We start from the raw sequence: 23,633 nt of genomic DNA, 5'->3' as shown, positions 1-23,633 counted from the left end.
GAAAAAGTAATAAAATTATAAACCGACAAACTATTTTCAACTCCTTAGATAATAAGTTACTAACACATTACCTAACTGTGAAGTAAAAATAAGGTCAGTGAAAATTACAGAACATTCCAGAACTTAAAAGAATGCCAAGACATTCTCTCAAGTCTAAGGCTAGCAGCCTGGAAACTAGTCAGTGAAAGAGTTAATTGAGTGACGAGGGATGTACAGGTATTTTGCTCTTTGTTGATGCTTTGTGTCTATGCTTTAATAATATAAACTTAAAGACCAAACCTCAAGGTGACAACATTAACTAACATTTATCTACGTTCCATAGATTTAAAGAATAAACCAACTGACAATAAGACAAATCCAGTTATTTATTTAAAGGTGTTTTTTGTCCAGCAAACTACAAGCCTTTTACATATTATGGTGAAATAAATACAACTCTTAGATAGTTAACTTATGTAGGTTTAAGTTAAAAATTTACACTTTGCTGAAGATGGCAATTTGTTACACTACCTTCTAGTGTTGTATACATTCTTTGTAGGAAACTTATTTGAGCAAGCATGACCAAAATACAAAAATTTGGAGAGGAATAAATGGCTCCCTATAAATTGGTTAGTAAAGAAGAAGTAATTTGACCAAACTTTCTTTGATACATACCAGCCCCATATGGATTGCAGCCCCTTAACCACTCAAACAAGAACCTTCTGTTGTTCAAGAGACAATGTAAGGGGTTATATACAATTTTTACACCACAACAGTCACATGATTACCCAGTATGTGACAAGCTGATTTCATATCAGCTACTCAAAAGAATGCATGAAACTTATACACTTCCTTTGTTAACCTTGATGAAGGGACACCAATTTAATCTCATATTATTTTAGTCTAAAATCACCAGCAAATGAGGCACAAAAATATTAACTGTAGCTCTTATCAACTGTAAATTAAATTAGAATCGAGTTAAAAAAGAATATATCTAAATCTTTAAATAATTCCTTTATTACATCATGAACTGGTTTTTTTGGTTTTTTTTTGTTTTTTTTGTCACCAAGTCCTGAGGTAAACTATTCCTCTTCCCTCATGAGATGATTTGCAATACCTAATGCACCTCCAATTCCAAAGCGGACAAAGTTGTCTCCAATCAGAGGGCCCACTGCAAACAAGCCTGGTTCCAGAACAGTCTCATAGGTAAAGGGATTAATGTTAATAGGATTCTCTTTGCTATCAATTTTCTTTGCAGGATTACTTCCAAGTTCATTCTTATTGATGTCAGGCAGGAAAGAAAGATCAGGAACTGCACCAACCAACACAAAAACATTCGAGACCTTCAGTTTAAAGAGGGTTCCATCAGCCTTCTTCAGGATGCACTCTTTGTCTTTACGAATCTCCACTAGGGTAGTCTTGGTGTAAGCCACATAGGAGGAATCTTTCCCATAAGCCGTGGTCACCTCCCCCTTGATCATTTGGCCCACCTTGTAGTACTCTGGGTACACCACACCAGGTAGCTGATTGTAAATTATTTTAGGATCATTTCCATTTCTGCGCACCACATGTATGACTGGGACACCCTTATTACGCAGAGCTAAGACACAGTCTGCTGCAGATAACCCTGCCCCTACCACCAGGCATGGGTCCATTGAATGAGCAACCTCACTAAGTTCGTCTAAATAACTATCTATTTGATCCATCTTATGGCAGACAAATGGAAGGTTTTCTCCAGGGATTCCCAACAGCTTCGGGACATTGTTTCCGGTAGCAAGGACAACATTGTACGCATGTACAACAAAAAATTCAGGCATGTTTGGAAAAGTTCCCTTGACTCCTTGGATTTCCCAGCAGCCTTCTCTGGGAATGCTGGACATTCTGCAGTGGCAGTTAGTACAATCCCCTGGAGTTACATGTTTGACTGACAACACCTTTGCATCATTCCAAAAGTTTGATGCGATGTTTGTATAATTGACATAGTCCTTATAGTATTCAGCAATGTGGCTTGTTGTTGCCCGATCGTAACTGTAACCATCACTTTTCACACCGTTTGTGACAAGATTGCATGGTTTGCGCACAGTTGACGAGCGATGAGCCCTAAGCCAGTCTTGAAAATCACACCCAGGTAATTCAAGCCAGTTGTTAAGGCTCAGGGTTAGCTGAGATCCCTGCATGTGATGCCAAGATCCACCAGGTTGCCCACTACCCATAACCAAATGTTTAACAGCTCTGTTTTCATTGTAATGCCACTTGAGACACGAATCTTGGTCTTTGCCCAGGTCAGCATTAGGTCGTAGCAACTGGTCAAACAACAGAGCAACAGGATTTAAAGAGCGCCCTTCTAATCCTTCACTCAAGTACTCCAAATCCTAAAAAATGTTCCAAACAAAGTACACATTCAATATCACTTGCATACAGAATAAAAACAACTTCCTCCCACTATTTTGACACACTACTACCTAAACCTTCCTTGTCATGAGAAAATCAAAATCCAAATGTGAATAAATTAGTATTTGTGAAAGACATCTCTAAACTGAAAGCCCTACCATTAACCCTTTCCCTCCCAAGATCTCAGTGGCAATTCTTCCTACTGTCTAACATACAATTCTTATGATGTCAGTTTGGAGATTTCAGTATTTGATCTACTAATATTTCCTAATTTACATTTTTCTTTATTCTCATTACCTGTCTGCTTGATATTGTATTGATAAGGTAAGGAGAAATTCTGTCTCAGTCTTGGAAGTTAAAGGGTTATAACCATCAATTATCAATAATGATCAATATTTCATTATTGATCATTTTACAACTGAGTTCATCAATCAGGCAGGGAATTAAACCATTGTATGCTGAAAAGGCAAGAGGGAAATTCTGTTGCACTTAAATAGTTTGGCTAAATTCAATTAATCTTGACTTAAACTTACAACGTCCAGCAGTGATTTTCCAGGTTCCTCACAAAGCTTCTGGTCAAGAATAACATTTGGATGCTGATGAGGAATGTAGTAAGGTACATTTCCAGACAACAAATAGGACAGACTTAAAGCACTTGGACCATTTCCTACAAAGCGAAGACATTCAACAACACCAATTTTTCTCAGCTACCCAGTATGCAAAGATCACAGAATTAATGAGTATATTCATAGTGCATATCACCCTTTCTCCCCCCCCCCCCCCCTTCCAGGTATCTGACAGTTAATGATCTCATCTAGAGCCACATTTATCTTTCTATGCATCCCTGAAAATTTCACCTTTGATCAAGATCCTATTTCTTTGCCAATGACTTTCACCATAACATGCAAAAACACATCTGAAGTCAAGAGGTTAATTAATTTTGTTTCGGATTTTCTTTGTCAAGATTGGCAAATAAAAAACTCTTGAGCTTTTTTACACTTCTTTAGCACCAAGTGTGAATTCAAATGTATTGAAATATACAAATTAACCTAACTAATACATTGTTTTCATTCATTTACAAAAAAATTTGTGAAGACAAATGAGACCACACTACGTACAAAGTAACTATTGTTTTTCAGAGCATAACCATGAAATATAACTGCAATTGAATCATTATGTGTGACTTGCATGCTGAGACAGTTAATGTTTAGCACATGGTGCTTGCAGGAGGGAGGCCCACATTCTAAAGTAATAACTTGGAAAAATAGCTAATCATTTAAGTCATCCATCCCCCACTGACAGTGTGATCAAAGGCCCAATGCATGGACGGCCTTTATTGTGTTTTTGGAATTCATAACTTATATTGTTTGCTGAGATCAGTTGCCTTGGGGCAAGACATTGCAATTTGAGAAGTATGTGCCCACTGGATTAAAAATTATAAGAAAATAAAACGATTCAGGTTCAGTAGTACCGAAATTGTATTAGAACTTATTTCCCAAGTTATATAAAAACACCTCTACCCTGAATTTGACAAACAAACTGTTGAACTTTTATTTGCTTACACACTGCCCCGCTAGAAATAGATTACTAACACTATGGGGCAGGAATCGTGGGAACATAATTTGCCATATGTCAAACAAAACCCAATGCAATTTGATAATTACAATTTGGTTGATTTGGTCTTAAAAATACAGATAAGAAGATGAAGGGATGAATCAAATCAATAAACCTACTCATATATTTTAATTAAAAAGTTGCCTGTTGAAAACTCAAATAGATTGTCGGGTGTTGAATATATCTGTTCACCTTCATTTCCCTTGCAAAGATCTCATGCCCAAAGTATAGTTTTATATCTTCACAAGGAAATTTCAGATGTGAATACAAAATCTATTACATGTTTGCAATCTGAGCATATTGTGGAACAACGTATGCTTACCTATCACCACTACTTCATAGTCATCCTCATAGGAATTTAGCGACATCTGAGTGACAGGTTCTTGTTAAAAGCAGACTATTGTAAACAAAAGTGGAAATTGGTGTCACCGTGGCCTAAGAAATTATGTTTGAACTAAATTTGCAAAAAAATAAAAACAAGCCTCCAAAAACTTAGCATTACGGCCTCACCCTACGACTTGCCTGTTTGCATAAGTAAGGTAAGGGGTTCTCAAAAGATAACAGCTTGTACTGGCCTGGGGCACCAACAAATGAAATGCAGCAAACGGAAATTGTCTTTCCATTCGCTACAATGAATCAGCAAAGCTTCTCCTTTGCATAAATTAAGCCCTTTGTGTGTCAAAACAATATCGTTGCACTCATTTAAACCTTATTTTCAAGATAAAATCTTTTGAAAGGTTACGTTAAAAAATACAAGAACTTATCAAAAATGTTTTAAATATGGCGAGGGTATGAAATCCTAAGCTTGAGGGATTTATCTCGACAGAAACATCGAATTAAATAATTGATTGCTACTAATTTGGTGGTTAGAATATTGTTTAAAAATTCTCTAAATTCAAAATAATATTTAGTCCTACACTATACAGAGATATGGGTTTATGTAAAACGAAGTGTTGGCTTTTGTTCGATAGTTCACAAACTTTCCTAAGCGAGGGGTATTTGTCTCACTTGTCATAATAAAATGAAGAGGAGAGAAGTGTTCGTTGGTCGAAAAGTCGAACGGAAAATTTACAGCAGCCGAATGTGGAAAATAACACATCATCTCAACAAAATTTCTTAACAATTTACCAGGCAATGCTTTCTATCTCCCCTTTACGCAAGATATTAGAATTACATGAATGAAATAACCTTGAATCTGGCTCATACCAACATAATTTGGGTAACCACAGAATTTGTGCGATTTAAAATCGGCAGCTAACGTCTTATAAACTGAAAGACCATGTGTGATAGCCGAACCACTGCTTTCCAAACTATTTAAAGTTTGCATCTGTACAATCACCAAAACTACTCTCCCCACATCCTACCTCGCTGAGTGTGTCTGCAAGCTCTGGCGACGTCAGGCATAAAGCTAAAGACCTTTCTTTAGCTATGCCAGACCTTTTGTGACACAATCATTCTTCGAATGTCATTCCATTTTTAACCGTTCACGTGGAAGTATTTTTACTGTGATCAAAATGGAGGATACGAGGTGTAGCCGAAAAGTAGGTGACGCTTCTCTAGAATGTATGGTTCTTCGTGTTCCAAAACTCAAACTAAACACATGGCGGAAAATAGTGTTGTGCTGTGTACAAGAAGCATTGTCAACTAGTTCCCAGACTTTCTCTTCAGTGTGAGGAACGTTTAAAAAAAAACGTGACAAATCATGACATGGCCTAACCTAAACAACCAAGGTTCATTTTCGTTCATATAGAGAAAGTTCATTGCAATCATACTTTAAAAAAAAGCCCTATTTTCGGAAGGTTGTTTCGGCACGAATAAAGTATGTCTGTACTGTCCTAAATGTAATCGACCCAAGTCATCTTGCCACTTGAGAGAAATCTGCCACACCTCGAAAATCTGTCACCTTCCAAAGCATAAGCATTTAATTGCGTGGTCTTTTAGATTGCCATAAAGTTACGCTGTTCGGCAAAAGTTGCTGAACTTTCCAGGTTGTTAAGTTGAAAGCGAAGTGACAGAAATTGTTCACATATTTTGCGTATTACGCGTTTGCATCTCCTTTCTCTCCAATTAGCCCTAGTGGGGGTGTTTTTACAATTTTTAACAAAGCCTTGACAGAGAGAAAAGAATTCTAGCAGAACTTTGGACAATGACTTAAATCTTCGTGACCATGTTCCTGATAAAAGCTAGCTTAAGACCTTCACTGGTTTAAAAAGAATTTCCCTCTAGCTACTGGTATGTTCTTGGCTCCAGTTGTATTTCACACACGCGCTGAATTGATAACCACTTTGGAAAGATAGGTTAATTTCATTTCAATGGCTTCCATTTCTTTGGAAAATCGAGATCACTAATATTAACAGTTTGTTTGGCGTATCGAGGCGTTAAACATACCTAAACAAGTGGTTTAACAACAATGGGTGTGATGCAAATGAACTACTCAGGTGGAAACTCCAATACAAAGTAATCAAGTTGAAAACTTAGAGGAGCTGTGCTTAGAATTAACTGTTGACGATTTAAATTTGTTGTGTACCGAGAAATCACCGATCTTCGAGAAATATCCAAACACTTTTGACAACATGCACCAGTTCAACCTAACGTCAGTCACATCTTTGCGCCAGTTTCAGCAGGAAAGAAAGTACACACAAAGATGACTACCGTATTCATTTTTGGTGGCTTTCTACCTTGTTTCAGTTTCTATGGTGCTGAGTCATATGTGATTGAATGTCTTGGATTGGCAGCATCAGTATCAATAGACTACTGGTAAAATGCTCAGTTGCCGTCCTGACGTGGAGCAAAGGCCATGGAGACGAAAAAAGTGGGACAGCATACATTGATGAGACAAGATACTGGGAGTCTACATCTCTGAAGATGTCCAAACGAGTCGAAAGTTTGTTCATTTATTTGTTTGTTTTTGCGATTATCATTAAGTTCGAAACAGTTTGGAGCAACTCACATGCTCTAAATCAGCGGTTTCGAACTTAACTGGATAATCGTAAAGGCAAAGGTTTTTGCATCTTTTTCTGTGATCGCTAAATTCTTTCAAGTTGTTAACCTGCCTATGAAAGCCTCCCTTCTTTTCAGCTCGCGAGTGAAGCAGAAAAACGTTTCGGAGCCTCATCTCTAGCTTTGTCACCGGAGCCCGAGGAAAATGTGAGGGAAAGAAGACCATGCAACCTTACTCTTCTCGAGCCACAAACTTTCAACACTTGGACTACAGTGGCTCGCTTTTGAAAGAGAAGTCAGCTGATGATGATAACTTCTTAGGCAGTGAAGTTTTTCAATGAATTAGGAATTCGTTGCGGTTTTGTTTAGTTTTCATCATTATCATCATTATCACCTTGTTTCGGCAGAGAAGTCTTCAAAATTTTCACAGTTCTGAAACTTCCAGAATCACTAGTTCTTTAGGAACCATATCTCTTTTGAATTGACATAGCCAATTTCTCAGAAAATCTCAGAAACATATATATCTTCGTCTTCACACGGTCAATAGACTGGTTACGTAATACGGTGGACAATTCACGTTTTTCACGCTGTAATAGTTCACAAATCACGTTCATGATATTTCACGTGCAGCCGAATACGATTTTGCTGTAAGCACGTACCACATCTTCTTTGCCATATCTTCATTACAGATAATTTGAATTTTTGCGTCTGAGGTTTTCAGTCGAGCACTAAAATACTTGCATCTATATGGGTTTAAGCAATATTTAGAGTCTGGCTGTGTGTTTGATTGAAAAACAACTTTATCACGCATTATCTATTTAAAACATGCAGTCTTCATGTTATGAAAATATTTGTTGAATTGTTCGGCTTTGCCATGCGTACTGATCAGGCAAGTGATCAAGCATTTTCTGCTCGTGCCCGCTTAAAATTTATACCCCATTCACATCAGCAGAACGAGTTTAGTTAAATCGGGTTTAATTGAAAGAATATCAGAAACAGAGAACTGAAAAACTGAATTTCCTGATAGGTTTCAAGCAGTATTTTAAATATGCTAAATTTTAAGGCGATAAACATCTAGATCTAGTGCCTCCTTTGAAGAAAGCAATGTGTAAACAAAATACCTTTATAGGCTGGATTTAGAAAGAGCTTGCAATGAAAACCACTTTACGTCCAACGAAAGGTCTCACAACAGAATCTTCAATTTCTAATTCAGATAACAAGTTAAGTACATTCTAGCAATGCGAGTTAACACGCCTGCCTAGTGCGTAATAATGCGGAGGGATGTGAGGAAGACAATAATAGTTACCTACCGTGCTCTTCTTTCCGTGTTAAAGTGCACGAAAGGGATCCATTCAAAGACAAAGCAGCCGATCAAGTCGAAAGAAGCCGGTAATTGCAAATGATTGCCTGAAATTTTGAGTCTCAACATTACTGCTTTTTTTTTCGCCTTGGGTCAAATATCATTCCCGTTCCGCTTTATTGTCCTAAACCGACAATTAGGTGAATTAAATACGTCAAATTTGACTGCTGAAGCATTTATAACGTCGTTGTTACAGTTAATTAGCGAGTGCCCATGAACGCACGTTTAAGCAGCTTATCGCGGGTCTGATAAAAAAAATGTCACGAAAAATGGCTCAAAATTTCGGATAAACTTGAGACACAGACTATTAAGAATGCGCAAAACTGTAGACGATTAAAAATGGCTTGAGGCGCATTTCATTTGTAGTTCTATAATGATTGGGCCGCAATTTACATCCCGCCGCATTCGTTACGTCATTGGTCAAATATACTTGCAGTTGATGAAATAAAAGAAGACATTTTGAATTAGAAAGAGTTTATCCCAAAAGCTTCACTCAATACACCTACATGGCCCTCCAATATTTTTATTGCTGAGATAAACCAAAAAGATGGACACGGATTTGCGTCATTTTCATTTTGCCTCAATACTTAGGAAACAATATTGCATGTTACGAGGACATGAACATGGGTTTTCAACCAAATACCTTAACTGTCAATAGTGTTGATGAACGCATTCCAATAAAAAAAAGGAGACCGATCACAATCTTAATAAAAATTCCCTGACTTGGAATTTGTTGAACCCCATTATCCCCTCACGGCGCCAGGGTAGAGAGCCAGCATTTCGCTTGCCCCGCTTTTAGACTAATAGTATGCTTGCCATGAATAAACAATCCTCTAACGAAGTATTTCGGTTCTCCCCTTTTTGGTGTTCTAGATCAGTTAGATCCAGTGATTTTCCTTAGTTGCGTTCACACTTAACGAAGTGTGATTCTTGCGGCATAATAACGAACATGTTTTGACACTGCGAGACAGAGGGTAAGGGGAACCTAATGAAACTCCGGAGCAGTAAATGAGATGATTTTTAAAGCAAAGTGTGATAAAGTTGATTGTCTTGACCACACCAGCTGCAGCCTCTTGAAAATAATTCTAAGCGATAAGGTGAGTTTTAGTCTTAACTGAATTTTAATCAGCAAATCGTATTGAACGACGCATCATTAAATCAAACCGCTAGTGAAGCTAATGAGTTTAATCCTAACGAACATGGACTCTTTATAATTAACAACTATTCCATATATCCAATTATTCTCATATCCAACAAGCGCGAGTGGAATAATTGTTTTATTAAAAAAAAAAAAAACGCCTCCAAGATATTAGACAAATCTTCTCGGCCTTATTTTGTAAGAAGAAACCGGATGTTACAATGTACAGATATTAGATTATGGTATAATTTGGATCTATCAACAAAGTTGAAATGGTAAATTGGCCACCGTAATGATTACAAAAGCTGACGTTTCGAGCGTTAGGGAGGGGAAGGAGGAGGGAGGGGAAGGGAGGAGGAGGGAGGGGAAGGATTTAGGCTCACATGCCGATGTTTTGAAAAAGCTATGCCTAAAGACTAAGAGTTAAAACTTGAAAGACAGACCGTAAATATTTACGAATTGAAGCAACAACCGCAAAAAGCCCTATGTGGATAGCCCCTTCCCATCAAGGCATGAAAACCAATATTTTTCTAGAACTTTATCCCTTTTTTTTTCATCCATTACAGTCCTTTCATGAACTAATAAAGCAAAAGTGCTATTTCCTGTTACGTCAACGTTTTTCCGTGAGAGTAATTGTAAGCGCTTTTGCTCTCAGCTGAATAACTGATACCCCAATAAAGCGGCCATAAAGTAAATCTCGATAGCGTTTTGGAAACGATAAAGGTGACGTTACTGCCTTTATTAAGGTTTTATTTTCTGTGCTGTGCGAAAGCATGAGCCTATAGAAACCCTTTTGCCCTTTCCCTTAGGGTGACTCCCATTCGCTCTGACAAATTAAGGGCTAACACTCGAAACGTCAGCTTTTTAATTCTTTACGGTGGCCAATTTACAATTTCAACTTAGTTGATATTACCAAGTTGCTCTGACTCCCAAGTAGCTCACCCTTCTAGCTAGATCTCCTGCATGATTACAGGAAACGAGGGATCAAAAACTAGGTTGTGAGCATACTTTCAACAGATATCCCGGTTAGCTCAATTGGTTAGAGCGCCGGATTGTGTTGTGCGGGAGGTCGAGGGTTCGAGCCCCGGCCGGACCAATACTCATGGTCTTAAAATAAGTGAGGAGAATTTGCTACCTTTCTATAATCAACAAATGGATAGATATTCTAGTCTTCACGGATAAGGACGAATAAACCGTAGGCCCCGTCTCCTGCAGGGTTAGGGGTAGGAGACGTTAATTTCCCACGCACGAGAATACTGTGTTGTGGATGTCCTCCCTTGGGGTGGGATGGGTGGGAATTGGCCCTGAAAAGCCCCATGGGGAGTGGTCAACTAACGTATGTATGTATGTATGTATGTATGCATGTAGATATGTCAAAGGCATTTGACTCGTTGCACCCACCACTACTTCTATGCAAACTTAAAGCGTACGGTCTCCAGGAAAGCGCTATTCAACTCTTAAACAGCTATTTAAATGAACGGAAATATCAAGTAAAGATCGGCCGTCATGTTAGTTCGAGCCAATTTGTGAGTAGTGGCTGTCCTCAGGGTTCCGCGCTAGGCCCGTTTTTATGGAATGTTTTCCAGAATGATCTATCCTACTGCTTTACAGCGAACTTGTCTATGTATGCAGACGACCACCAGATTTACCACGCAGGTGCAGATCAGGCAGCTGTCACATCCCAGTTAAAGGATAGTGCCAACTTAGCAACAACGTGGTACGACTCGAACTTACTGGCGGGAAACCTTAAGAAGTATTTGGTTTTGAACTTGGGCTTCACTCAAGATGACAGTAACATCTGTGTGAATGATGTTGAAATAGAAACTAAAGATAATATTAAACTTCTAGGAGTAGAGTTAGATTCCAAACTAAATTTCTCTGAGCATATAATCTCTACCTGCAAAGAAGCTAGCCGAAGAATTGGCGTTCTAATGAGATTACGTAATTTAATTCCTACGAAATCAAAGCTAATACAGTTCAAAAGCGCGGTTTTACCGAGGTTTTACCATACCTCACGTATTGTCACCTAGTGTGGCAGTTTTTCAAAGCGAGCGACACTCGAAAGCTTGAACGACCACAAGAAAGAGGACTTAGAGCGGTTTTCAAGAACTATAATTCTAGTTACAAACAGTTATTAGAGAGGGCAGATTTGCCCACTCTATTGAATAGACGCTTACAGGACCTTTGCATCCTTATGTATAAAGTAAAGCATAAGCTGTGTCCTGCATATATAAGTAACATCTTCAGAGTACACAATAGTAATTACAATCTGAGGCAAGCCGATTTCTCTATATCCAGGTATGAAACTGTCACTTATGGCAAACACTCTATCAGATTTCTAGGGCCCAGGCTATATGGACAAAATTACCCAAGAGTATAAGGGAGGTCGAGACCCTCAAGTCGCTCAAAGGCAAGATACGCCAACTCAGTATAAGTGAGCTCTTGGATGATGGCTGCACACGCTGTAGTCTCTGCTCCTCTTGAATTTTATATATTCTTATTACAAATCCCGTAATTAGTTAACTATAGATTTTCTCTTAGTTATAATATATATACTACTGTAAATAGCTACTAATCTTTTTTCTTTTTTAGTGCCCCCAAATTAGTAAGGGATTTTTCCCCAGCTAGACGGCTCTTGACACTTTTAATAAAGTTTTACTACTACTACTATTACTACTACTACTACTACTACTAACGAAAATGACCGCTCGAGCGCAAGAAACACGAAAGTTTCTATAATTTCTACAGCTGTAATTGAATCACGTCTGAAATGGCAAATGTCAATTCCCAGCCAACGCCCTGATCATGATATTTTCTGTCTTTTCCTTGATTTTCTCTTGATTTAACTTATTCGAGGAAAAATAATGGCATTTTTTTTCATCCTGCTAAAACTCACTGCACAGCTTTATGACTTGATAGCTCGCTTTAAAAAGTTTCCGTTCGCAGCGCAACCATATGCCGGCCATTTCTACTTTATCACTGTGGACCAAAATTTCTTTTTTCGCAATGAATTAATATTAATAACAATATAAGTGGCAAAGGCTCTGTAATCTGGGGCTCAGTGTTAGTTATTCCTTTAAATCTGAGACTGATAAGAAAACTAATTCAGCACTAATCAGTCTTCTCTATGTCAATAGACTGATAGATTCGATGTCCTCGAATTCCTTTTTTCGATTGACTGCTAAAACCTCTTTTGGCACGCTCTGGTTCATTTATATTAGTTACATAAAGCAGAAGCAACGGAAAAAACTCTCTCTTTTTCTCAACTAGTCTGCAAGAACGGCCCTTTTGAGACCTTTTGAGACTTAGATATCGCAGAGGTTTTGTTAAAGCTTTATTCATCGCAGAGATATGTTTAACCGCACTATCGATGCGCTTGCGACAACTGACAACTGAGGTGTGGCAATTTTTGGTTGAATACCTGGAAAGGCTCCAAATTAACGGATTTTTAGATAAATAATTCATGTCTTGCAGGTGTATTGTGGATGGTATTTATTCCAACATGGATAGTCCATTTTACGAAGGGTGTGACATAAGTTGAAAAAAAAAGAAAAAATTTACACAAAGTTAATACGGAGAAGACATAAAATTGTCTCTGCAACAAAATTTTTAACGGAGAAAAAGTGCTGAAAGCAATTTCGAGTCACTTGATACGGTATCAAGTACCATCTGCCTTCTGCGGAATTCGTTATGTAAGATAATATACAAATTTCAGTTTACATTGACTGGTGGTTCTATTGCTATAATACAGTTAATTTCAGGAATCACCAACAACAAATTAAAGGGCAACCTTTAGCATCGATAGGCCGCGCCTTTCTAATAAAATGATAATTATTACAGACCGATGTGCTAAAACTCGGACTTGAAATCTTTTTGTGCCAATTGTTTTATTTTTAAAGGCCTATGAAAACCCGCAAAAGCAATAAGGCAATCGGCCCTGAAGCAACTGAGTCTACGAAAATGTTTTTTTTTTTAGTAAGGTTGCAAGATAAGGGTGGCGTCCGGTGATTTCAGCGAACAACCATGTGAACGATTCCCAGCAGATGGACAAAAATATTCTATATTGCCGCATAATTTGAATAAGACAGGTACAAGGTATCACACTCTGGAAATAAAAGGCACACATTCCCGCATGAATGGTTTATAAATCATTATTTTCTTACCGTAATCTGTGTGTGCTTATCAATACTATCTGAAGCGTTCCTTTCTGGATGTTACTGCGCGCGTCAGTCCAACTTCTTACCAAGCTCGTCCTAAATCAGCTTGTAACGCTGGAAGTAAACGGGCTACATTTTAAGCTTTTGACGTAGGCGCTGAGCCAAATTTGAACAAACCTCGACACCTCCAATACCAAAGAAATTGTTCAAAAGCTGTCTTCTCCAACAGGTGGTAAAACTGGTACTCGGTGCCCACGCACGCTTTTCAATTTCAGCGGTCTTCGAATTTCAGTTCATGTTCACCCCCTACTTAACTTAACTTAACTATAAAACTGAACATTTTTCACTTTGCTTTATTCTTCAGTCTGTAGATATCGATATACCTCCCCAACTCAGATTTATAAGAATAAGGGCCTGATTACATGAGCCGGGCTGGCCCGGTTAGCCGGGCTGATTTCTTTTGTTTTGGTGTTCGCCAAAGCGTGAAAACAATAGAAATCAGCCCGGCTAACCGGGCCAGCCCGGCTCATGTAATCTCAAAACTTAATCGTATTGTTATTCGGGTATATTTTAAGGCTTTCAATTATCCGACTCAGCAAGAGCGCGCTTTGGGCGTCGGTTTGAAGCATGAAACTTGAATAAGACAATCATAGTCACCTTTTTGAGGAGGAACCCGTGCGGTGAATGGCACTGGTGGACAAACATTCGCACATTGTTGACTTTCACGCGCTAAAGGGACACTAATTCGTTCATGCAAATTAGAACTTTTGCCAGAAAAAACAAAACAAAACAAAACAAAACAAAACATGCTGGTGCAATAAAGTTGGGGTGTGGCTTCCAATAGGCCTCTTGAGCTTGTTCGTTTTGTTTACTCTCTAAAGTTCGTCTGAAAATGCCACCCTTTGTTTTTTGCTAAAGATGCGTACATATGTGCACGTGAATAAGACGAAATTTTAAAGAAAGAGTTCTCTTAAATATCAGTTGGAAACAAAAAGCAAGCCAAAGAGGTATATTGAATATTCACCCCAGTCTGATAAATTCTCATTTGCTCGGTTTAACGTGGCGCTGGTAAACAACACTTTGAAAAATTTTCGAACTGAACGTACCAAGTGCTGGCAGTCGGCGGGAGGGCGGGGGGGGGGGGGGGGGGGCTCTGAAAGGCGATCTCATGAAACCAAAAGAACCACACTACAGCACTTAGAATAGTAAACCATTTGAATGAAATAAAGCTGTAAACTGATATGTTTAATTTTACGATTGCATTACTTGACTCAGAACAGTGAGGGGGTCTCTTGAGCTCTTGGAAGTCTGATAAGCAACCAACTCGGGTAGAAGACTAACTAGGGCCCAGATTTTAGACGGACACAACATTCAACTGGCGTCCGTATATTGAATGAATCGGCCGCTGATGGTGGATGTTCGAGCCGTCCTGACAGGTATACTGATATTCCTTTTTTAAAATTAGTATCCCTTTAGACGGAAAGCTTTGTTGAAATTTTCTCTTCCGACTGCGATCTTGTTTTTTAAACATGGATCAGTGAGAAAAAAAATTTTGACAAATTTTCGTGATCGGTACCATGGTGGGGTCGAGTATGACAAAGTTCCACAAGATCTCGTGCTTGTGGAGCTACCGCATGTACTACCTGTGTGCTTTACTTCCGGCAGCATGCATGGTATTCATAATATAGTGAATTATGATGGCTTGCGATGCTGATAGGGTTTTGGACGCTCGATCAAGATAAGTAAGTAAGCAAAACAGCGAAAACTATAACTTAAGCTTCAATCTTTCCTTCCACGTATGTTTCCGTGCCGGTGTCAAAGCGAATACTGAACCGCCAGAAACGTAAAATTTATTTTAAAAGCTTTTGGTGCGGGTGGCTCGAACGATAAGCGAAACTATCCAGCAATTTTATGTATACGACTTCAAGAGACGCGTGGAAGGATTGCATGTATTCATATTATAGTGAATAAAAAAGGAATCGTGCTGCAAATTTACGGCAAGAAATACGGCTTTCTATTCCATGGCCATGTTTTGTGACCCCCGAAAAAGCTGGATACCAATCTTCCGGAAGCGCGCGCATTGGAGACTGGGTATTAGATGTTGTGTTTACATCGTTGTCTCGATCTGCAAGAACATCTATTTTTGACACGTTGTCTTCCATGTATTAACTTACCGAAAAATTGAAGCTTTCCTCGGGTGAAAGGACTATTTAGTTATGCTCCCTATAATCGACGATGAAGTAAAACGCTTTTACAGTGAGCTCAACATAGAAAAACCCATTGTACAGAATCCATTCATTCACCGGTTAGTCGTCACTAGTTGGAAGAAAAAAACCGAGGTAAGCCTTGCGTAGGTTATGACGTTACCAAGAAGATTGATCCTTTCCTGTAAGCTAACATCTTGTGAAAACTTTTACTCTACTATGAGTTCACTAGACACTTAAAACCTGAAGGCGGCTTTCCGTTAAGGCTTTGACAGTTTGTGCTTGTACACCATCGTTCGGTAACATTTGTAACGCTACTCCCCTGAGGTGAAAGAACTGTCTGTGTAGGGTTCTAGGTTGTCGTAACGCAAACTTTGTTAACTTTTTCATTATCAGCTACTTTTAAATGGGAGAGAAAACATTGTTGCCAATGGTTTTCACACTTTTCAGTGTATCATCTCGCTCGTATCCTATGTCACCTATACATAATTATGTTCATGATTCGCTATAAACCTACCAACACTCAACATATTTATTAATCTTTAACAATATTAACTCATGACAGTTTGTACAGCTGTTTATGCTCAACGAACAATCTTGAAGTTATTACGTTTTCTATTGCCTTTTTAATTTTCCGTGTAACAAATTGCGAAATTTGTATAACTTTAAAACACTCTTCCTTTTCGTCAGAAGACGTAATTTTGACCTGCACAGGTTATAAACAATCTCTCATTTTACTATTATTTATGGTAAACAACAGAAAATACCTGTCAAATAAAGCATTTTAAATTCTTTGACCATAAAGCACAGATAGATTTTATAACATTCGTCTTGCTTTGATGTAGCCACTTTTTCCCAGTGACCTTAAATTTCACAAAGTTAAATTAAGTCACTCTAGACCAAAATAAATTTAAAGTAACAAAGTAAAATTATTTAATTTTCGTATGTGTATTATATTACAAAAGTCAACTGTTTTTTAGTCCAGGTGTTTTAGAATTTTACAAATTTGAGGGTCCATAGCACTGTTAGTGTGATTATAATGTTTAAATTTATTCCTGTTTGGCCTTATTGATAACAGTTCAACTGACAACAAATATTTTCCATTATCTTCTATGAGTAGTATCATCACATCTTTTAGGTAGTAAATGAGTTATGATTGGTCAATTTAGTGGGCCATATTTCACTGAACAGTCTACTACATTACACATTTGTTTGAATTTTAATCTTCCCCCTCCACAGGGGGTGGCCACACAAGCGGGGTTTCTGGTCATTTGTTCGAAATATAAAGAAATGTATGGGAGAATATTGAAGAGTCGTAATATCGTAAACTTATAGCGAGAGATGTCTATGTTAAGGCTCAAAATAAATGTAAACCTACCTCACTTGCCATGTATTGTCATTTCTGTGGTTCTAAATGGCGAATTTGAGCAAATTGGTAGATTTTGCGTTGACTGTTACTCTACTGTATAAGAAGGAGACAAGGGTGGAAAGCTCATTTTTGACCGCTCCGCTTTCGAAGCCAATTTTCACCCAGAAATTAGAATCGCCCGGCTTCCAAATCGAACACCAGATAAACCAAAAGGTTGACGCTTCTTCTTGTGTCATTCAATCGAAGATCCATTCAAAATCCAAGCGCTAACTGCCAAAAAAATTTCGAGAAATGCAGCTTTCCAAGCAATCGGCATCCGCGGCACAGATTTGGTGTGCCAGGGAGCAACTGTCACGCTGTTTGCTCCACATACACTGATTGGATGATGGTGAACAATGTCCTCTTTTAAATGCCTCATGTGAGAGGGGTGTCGGGCATATTCACGCCAGCGATTCATCTACTGACTAGCCTGGTGTGAGGTTTATGGTGCGTGACGGAAACCCTACATGACCTCAAACCTCTTTGTTCGCATAACCAAATGAGCTTTGAGTTGACAAAATCGCGAAAACCCCAGTGTTCCCGCCAGCGAAATCTTGTCTTGGTTTGTATCAGAAATAATATGTAGGCTATTGTTGCAAGAAATGCGTTCATTTTTTGGATGAATAATTGGAAAGAGCAATTGCAGTTGAAAACATGGCAAGGTAAACAGAAATTATACATCCTATCGTTACATTTCAATATCGTTTATTCTTGGAGAAAGTTGATTTACCCTGTGATGTTTTGTAACCTTCTATTGTCATTTTTCTTAATATGGAAAACATCGCCAGTTCAACCCTTCCTTCTCTTTACCGTTCAGCTCAATCCGCTTATTCGAAAATAATCACAAGTATCCTCTTATACAGTAGAGTAACAGTCAATGCAAAATCTACCAAATCACTCAAATTCGCCATTTAAAACCACAGAAACAACAATACACGACAAGTGAGGTAGGTTTACATTTATTTTGAGCCTTAACATTAGACATTCCTCGATATAAGTTTACGATATTACAGCTCTTCAATATTCTCCCATACATTTCTTTATATTTTGAACAAACGACCAGACACGCCACTCGTGTGGGCCCCCTCTATTTGAACCTCGAGATTTGATAAATATCTTACAGACCTCATTTCCTTGGTCTGTACTGTAAGTCTCCGAACGTTGTATTTTTTCAACTCTGATTTATGACCTGTGCAATTTGTGCTTCAGGGGCATAAATTCAAAAAGAAAAATGAGGTTCCATAACTTACAGTATAGACCTCTACTCAGTTTGTGCTAAGTATTTAGTTACCCACCTTTGACAACAAGTTTTTACTGTTATTAGTTGCACTGAATAATTTGTTGAGAACATTGAATTTTCAATCCTGATACCATTGTTTTGTTTCTTTTGACAGATTTTCATAGGCTTGATATTCCTTTTCCCCATCCGTCTTTTAGTTGGTATTTTATTTTTTATGTTTGCGGGGACTTGGTGTTTTTTCACTACTCTTGGTTGGAATCCACCAGACTTAAGGACTCCCTTAACCCCATGGAGAAGGTACTTACAATTTCATTGTTAAAAGGCAATTTCTAACTTGGTTTTCCATGTTCTTTATATTATCACAGGTTTAATTTTTTAGTACCAGCAAACCTATTATTTTCCTTTATTATTATGAACCTCATTAATTAAAGTAAGTGTCATGTACCCTTGAATCACCAGATGGATGAAAGACTTCCTTCCTGTTATTGTGCGTTCCATATTGTTTGCCTTTGGCTTCCACAGAATAAAAATAAAAGGTAAATTAGCTACCCCATCAGAGGCTCCTGTGACAGTGATTGCCCCTCACTCTTCCTTTTTGGATATCTTGTTGTTGTGCGAATATGGAAAAGCTCCATCAGGAATTTCAAAAATGGAAAATATCAACAGCCCCATCCTTGGAGGTGAGATTGTCAGCTGGAGTGGTTATGAATTTCTGTACACAATCTAATTATTGTACCTAACACAAATCAAATTGTGACTGTCCTATTCTAAACAATTTCTGATTCCATTGGGCTATCTGTGAAATCTTGTTGAATCACATATAGTTTACATTTGTCGGAGGCAGGTTAAGCCCAAAATCCAACTTTAGCAATTTTTGGTTGAATATAACACACTGACTTTCCTTGTGGCAAGGTGGGAAGGGGGAGGAGTCCCTTGGTATAGTTAGTGCCCTGATCAAAGGTTGTATCAAGGCTGGAAGTGTTGACCAAGGCATGAGTTTCTTTATACCTGACATACATGTGTGGATCTCTTGTTTTCAAATCTTATTCTATAATCTCCCTTTGGGTAGTTCAGGGAGGCTCACAAAGGTCCACATGCAACAGTTGACTCCATTTATATTTTCTTCAAGTAGCAAAATGAACTCTATATAATTTTCTTAAATAATCTCTTGCTTTGAATGCCTAAGGGGCACTCCTGTACTTAAACCCCCTCAAGCTGTCTACCTAACCCCCCTCCCCCCAAGATTTGTTTATGTTATGGTTCAAATGTTTTTTGGGTTTGAAACAACTCAAAGATGGCTAAGGAAAAGCTGCTCTCCTGGTAGTGAGACCATAGATAACTCAGACAACCAAATGATCATTTTCCAGGACTCTAAATTCTATTATTTGATACAGTCAATGATTATTACTGTAACAATAGTTATTATTATTAATAGTAATTATAATTGAAAACGTACTTTTGGTGAATGAGGTAACTCTCCATTAAATATCTACAGTCTGGTGGTGAAGTCAAATTAGTTGCAGCCAGAGCTTTCTTTTTTCAGGTTTTTTTCGATGTCTTGAGTGCATTGGTGTTTCAAGAGATATCACAAAATCAAGACAAACAGCTGTTAAGGATTTACAATTCAGAACAATCACTACAAGAGGCCAGTGGCCCCATATATGTATTTTTCCTGAAGGTATAAAACCATTGATTTAAGATAACACTACCTGAGGGGATTAAACACCTGTGATTAAAATACTTTGCAGGCATTTCTGCACCTCTCATGTAGCATGCCTTTTTTACTTGGAGTTCTAAAGGCACCGATCAGCTTGAAGCTTCCCTCCCAGGCAACCCATGCGCATTCACCATCATCCAGGCATGGGAAGGTAACCTGGCAGGGGTGGGGAATTTGAATGCAAGGTGTCAAGTCTTTCCAGCAGAATACAAGTGTTATATCTTTAAATATGGAGGTGTTTAAAGATAAATTATTCACTTTTACAAATGAATGGCTCAGAAGAGGTTTATAAGGTCTATGTTTTAAAGGTAGGTCAATGTGTAGAAAGTCATGGTTGCTGATTTTGCCTTTAATGAAAAAAACTGGTTGCAGCATTTGAACACACCGATCTTCAAGAATTCAAATGCCATGAGTTGCTATGGGTGGGGAGGGATGGGGCATGATGATGCAAACCCTCACCCTGATTGGTTTTTGTGGATAATTCAGACTTGGTTTTTCAAAACTTATCGACAAGTGTAAAATTCTCTTAACATATTAAGAAATTAATTTCCAGATGTTTGCTCAATTATTTGTTGTGTCTATTTGTCAGTAAATAATTGGTTATTATAATTGTTAACAATATCAAGAGAAAATCCCCTGCAAAAACATTTTCCAAACTTTATTATACCTCAGGTACTTGTACAAACAGAAAGTGCCTAATATCTTTCAAGCCAGGTGAGTCTCAATCCCTTTTAAATGGCTATATACTTCCTATTAGATCACTGATTAAACAAATAGAACTGTTTTGGAACTTTCCATTCCTTGATTCATGATAAGATTTCTCTGACTTGTTTTGTTAGATGGGTTTGAAAGGAATGCATAAGAAAATTGAAAAGTATAGCAATTGAAACATGGTACTTAACCCATTCAGGTGTTACTTAACATCGATTTTATGATGTGAATTAAATAATAACCATTCCCCTGAACTTTCCATTTTTCAGGAGCATTTATTCCTGGCTGCCCTGTGCAACCAGTTTGTCTACACTTTCCAGTAAGATATTACGTGCACTCTGACTTGATGTATGTTGAATGCTATAACTTAAATAACCAAAATTTCAGATGCCGTCTTTACAAAAGAAAATTAGCTCGCAGCCTTTTGAATTTAAAAGTAATGGTCATAGCTGTTTTCTGTCATATGCTGTAACAGTTGCAAATTTCAACTGTTAGATGAGACACTAAGAAACAACTCAAACATGTGTACACTGTAAGTTAACAATGACTATCAACTAAGATAAACTATAACTGATAAAAATTAACCTGCCATAGAAGTGAAGGATTTGTTGAATTTGATTGAAAGGGAGCTTGACAGCCCTAGAAAATTGATGTTGAGAAACCATGTTCATTCTTCTAACTGAAATGTTCAGTTGCACAGAGTGATTGTTTTTTTGTTTGTTTGTTTATGCTTTGAAAGATTTTTGTTCCCATTCACAGGACTTATATGCTTGGACGTGGGATGGACCTGGAGCGTGAGTGCTTTTCACCATAAACTTATAAAATATGATTTCTTCTTGTTGCTGCACAACTATTAACCATGATAAATTGGGGGTTTGGAGAGAGGCAATCAAGGTGTCAGCTTGGATATGTGGACTTCACTGATTGTAGAAGAATTCGTTTTTGCTTCCTGTAGAAATAATAGTCTGTCTGCCCAGTTGTTTAGGTTTTAAATTTTCACTCAAGAATTGCTATCAACTTTTTCTTTAGTTTCTTGGATTGGACAAAATGAATCCACAAGCTGTTGTCTGTTCTACATTGTATTTCTCTCATCCGGAATATGAGAGAAAGTATACAGATGTGTTGAGGACAAACTTATGTCTGAGAGAAGAAATTGTGAAATAATTAGAATTAAAATATGCTACAGAATGGAAAAAGAGCTTCTTAGCTCCTCTAGTAAACCATGGCCAATTGTCTAATACCCAGCATAATCGCAAATTACTGTGACTTGCAGGACTAAAGGATTAAGTTATTCCTAAGTTATTCCTCTTACAAAATATTGTTTGGTGCAGGTTGATATTGGCTCTGTTACTTATGTGTCAACTGAACAATGAAGCTGAGATTGAGGTAAGACTCTCAGTTGAGAATATTTTCAATATGTTATTTATCTTCACTTTGGTGCACAAAGGGTACTTGTTTTGACAAAACTCATTTCAGTGTCTGGATGTTATATTTGTTTTTCTTACAGTTTTTGCCTGTTTGGAATCCAACAGAGGAGGTAATTGTGTGTGTTCAGGAGTGCATCATTTCCTTTGAAGCCTCTTTAAATATCAGCGTGTTTCTAACATTTCTCTGAAATTTATGGTTTCAGGAAAAAGAGAATCCTAAACTGTATTCAGAACATGTGCGAAACTCTATGGCAAGGTATTTGGTTGCTTAGTGCTGTTTCAACTTACTGTTTTTCCCTTTCTGACGAATTTCTGCTGAAAAAAAAGCCATGATCTTAATAGACATGTAAAGCCAGAAAGGACTGAGACAACGACATAAACAATAAAAGCCTAAACTAAACGTACCCTTCTTCCTGCTCTTTTTTTTTTTTCTTTTTTTTTAAGCGGGGCGAGTGGTGGGGGAAAGTGAAACGAGTAAAATTTTGTCGTTTTGGTAAACGGAAAATTTCCTCTGCGGCAAAGCATTTTTACGATGTAAGGACAGTTTTTGAAATCAGAAGAAATTTAAACTTTCCTAATTGTATGATACGCGATAGGCTCTAAGTCTAATTTAAGGTTAGTAACATAATAGTTTTTCATCAGATGTTTGAATGTTCCTGTGACTGGTCATTCGTTTGAAGACACCCTACTAATGGAAGCTGCAACAAAGCATGGTTTACCATCTGAAGCGGGAATCATTGAATTCAAGGTCACTGCTACTAAACTAGGGTAAGCCTCTTTTAGTTTATGGACATTAATTTGTCGATGGGAAAGGTACAAAAAATGTCATTTTTTCCGTTGAGGGTTTAACAAGGGATAATTCGATTTGATCAATCGGGTTAATAATGTGAACTGGCCACCGTAAAGACCTTCTAAACAGGGACCGCGGAGGGGGAGGGGCTGGTAGGGCCGCGGCCCCACCACTTTTTTGCGTCCCCGCCCCCACTTTTTGCGCTAAAAGAAAAATAATTAAGAATTTGGGTATCTTCACTAATGCCGACCTAGAAAGAGCAACAAATATTGGATAAAGTATGCAAAGTCACGCGACAGAAACAAATTAAATACTATGATTTTATTCCTCTTTTCGATTTTCAATATGAAAAAATTATTTTCAATTGTCAGCCCTCCCACTTTACACCTTGCACCGCGGTCTCTGATAAAGCTGACATGCCGAGCGTTAGCCCTTCAGTTGTCAGAGCGAATGACTGTGAAAGGGGCTAACGCTTGTACGTCAGCTTTCTAAGCCCTTTACGGTGGCCAATTTACATCTTCAACTCAGGTGATAAAATCAAATTATCTGGTAATCCCACA

At 38.0% G+C, this 23,633-nt stretch overlaps 2 protein-coding genes across 7 annotated transcripts in view; one reads left to right on the top strand and one right to left on the bottom strand.

Annotated features, from left to right (window-relative positions):
- Positions 1-345: 345 nt before the first annotated feature.
- Positions 346-13,735, bottom strand: LOC111334798 (oxidative stress-induced growth inhibitor 1-like). 6 transcript variants are annotated; one of them, XM_088753222.1, is made up of 4 exons: positions 13,583-13,735; positions 4,304-4,378; positions 2,901-3,034; positions 346-2,348 (listed from the first exon to the last, which is right to left on the bottom strand). In XM_088753222.1, the coding sequence occupies exons 2-4, from the start codon at positions 4,347-4,349 to the stop codon at positions 1,059-1,061; spliced, it is 1,470 nt and encodes a 489-aa protein (XP_088609348.1). In that variant the 5' UTR covers positions 4,350-4,378; positions 13,583-13,735; the 3' UTR covers positions 346-1,058. The 6 variants fall into 6 exon arrangements, with proteins under 6 accessions (XP_088609348.1, XP_088609349.1, XP_022796357.2 ...); XM_088753223.1 differs by lacking the exon at positions 13,583-13,735 and adding an exon at positions 8,232-8,506; XM_022940622.2 differs by lacking the exon at positions 13,583-13,735 and adding an exon at positions 5,346-5,626.
- Positions 13,736-15,678: 1,943 nt separating this feature from the next.
- The window catches only part of LOC111334782 (lysophosphatidylcholine acyltransferase 2), an 11,535-nt gene continuing 3,580 nt past the window's right edge, over positions 15,679-23,633 (top strand). The window contains exons 1-11 of the mRNA XM_022940595.2: positions 15,679-15,915; positions 18,583-18,725; positions 18,888-19,108; positions 19,972-20,106; positions 20,818-20,859; positions 21,126-21,175; positions 21,616-21,650; positions 22,188-22,242; positions 22,364-22,393; positions 22,487-22,539; positions 22,926-23,051. Of these exons, the coding sequence (XP_022796330.2) occupies positions 15,793-15,915; positions 18,583-18,725; positions 18,888-19,108; positions 19,972-20,106; positions 20,818-20,859; positions 21,126-21,175; positions 21,616-21,650; positions 22,188-22,242; positions 22,364-22,393; positions 22,487-22,539; positions 22,926-23,051 (1,013 nt within the window). The 5' untranslated portion in view covers positions 15,679-15,792. The remainder of the gene's footprint in view (positions 15,916-18,582; positions 18,726-18,887; positions 19,109-19,971; positions 20,107-20,817; positions 20,860-21,125; positions 21,176-21,615; positions 21,651-22,187; positions 22,243-22,363; positions 22,394-22,486; positions 22,540-22,925; positions 23,052-23,633) is intronic.

Source organism: Stylophora pistillata, chromosome 3, assembly GCF_964205215.1.
Source record: "Stylophora pistillata chromosome 3, jaStyPist1.2, whole genome shotgun sequence".
NCBI lineage: Eukaryota > Metazoa > Cnidaria > Anthozoa > Scleractinia > Pocilloporidae > Stylophora > Stylophora pistillata.
Note: the sequence above shows the minus strand (reverse complement) of the source record. Positions and strands in the feature narration are given on the sequence as shown.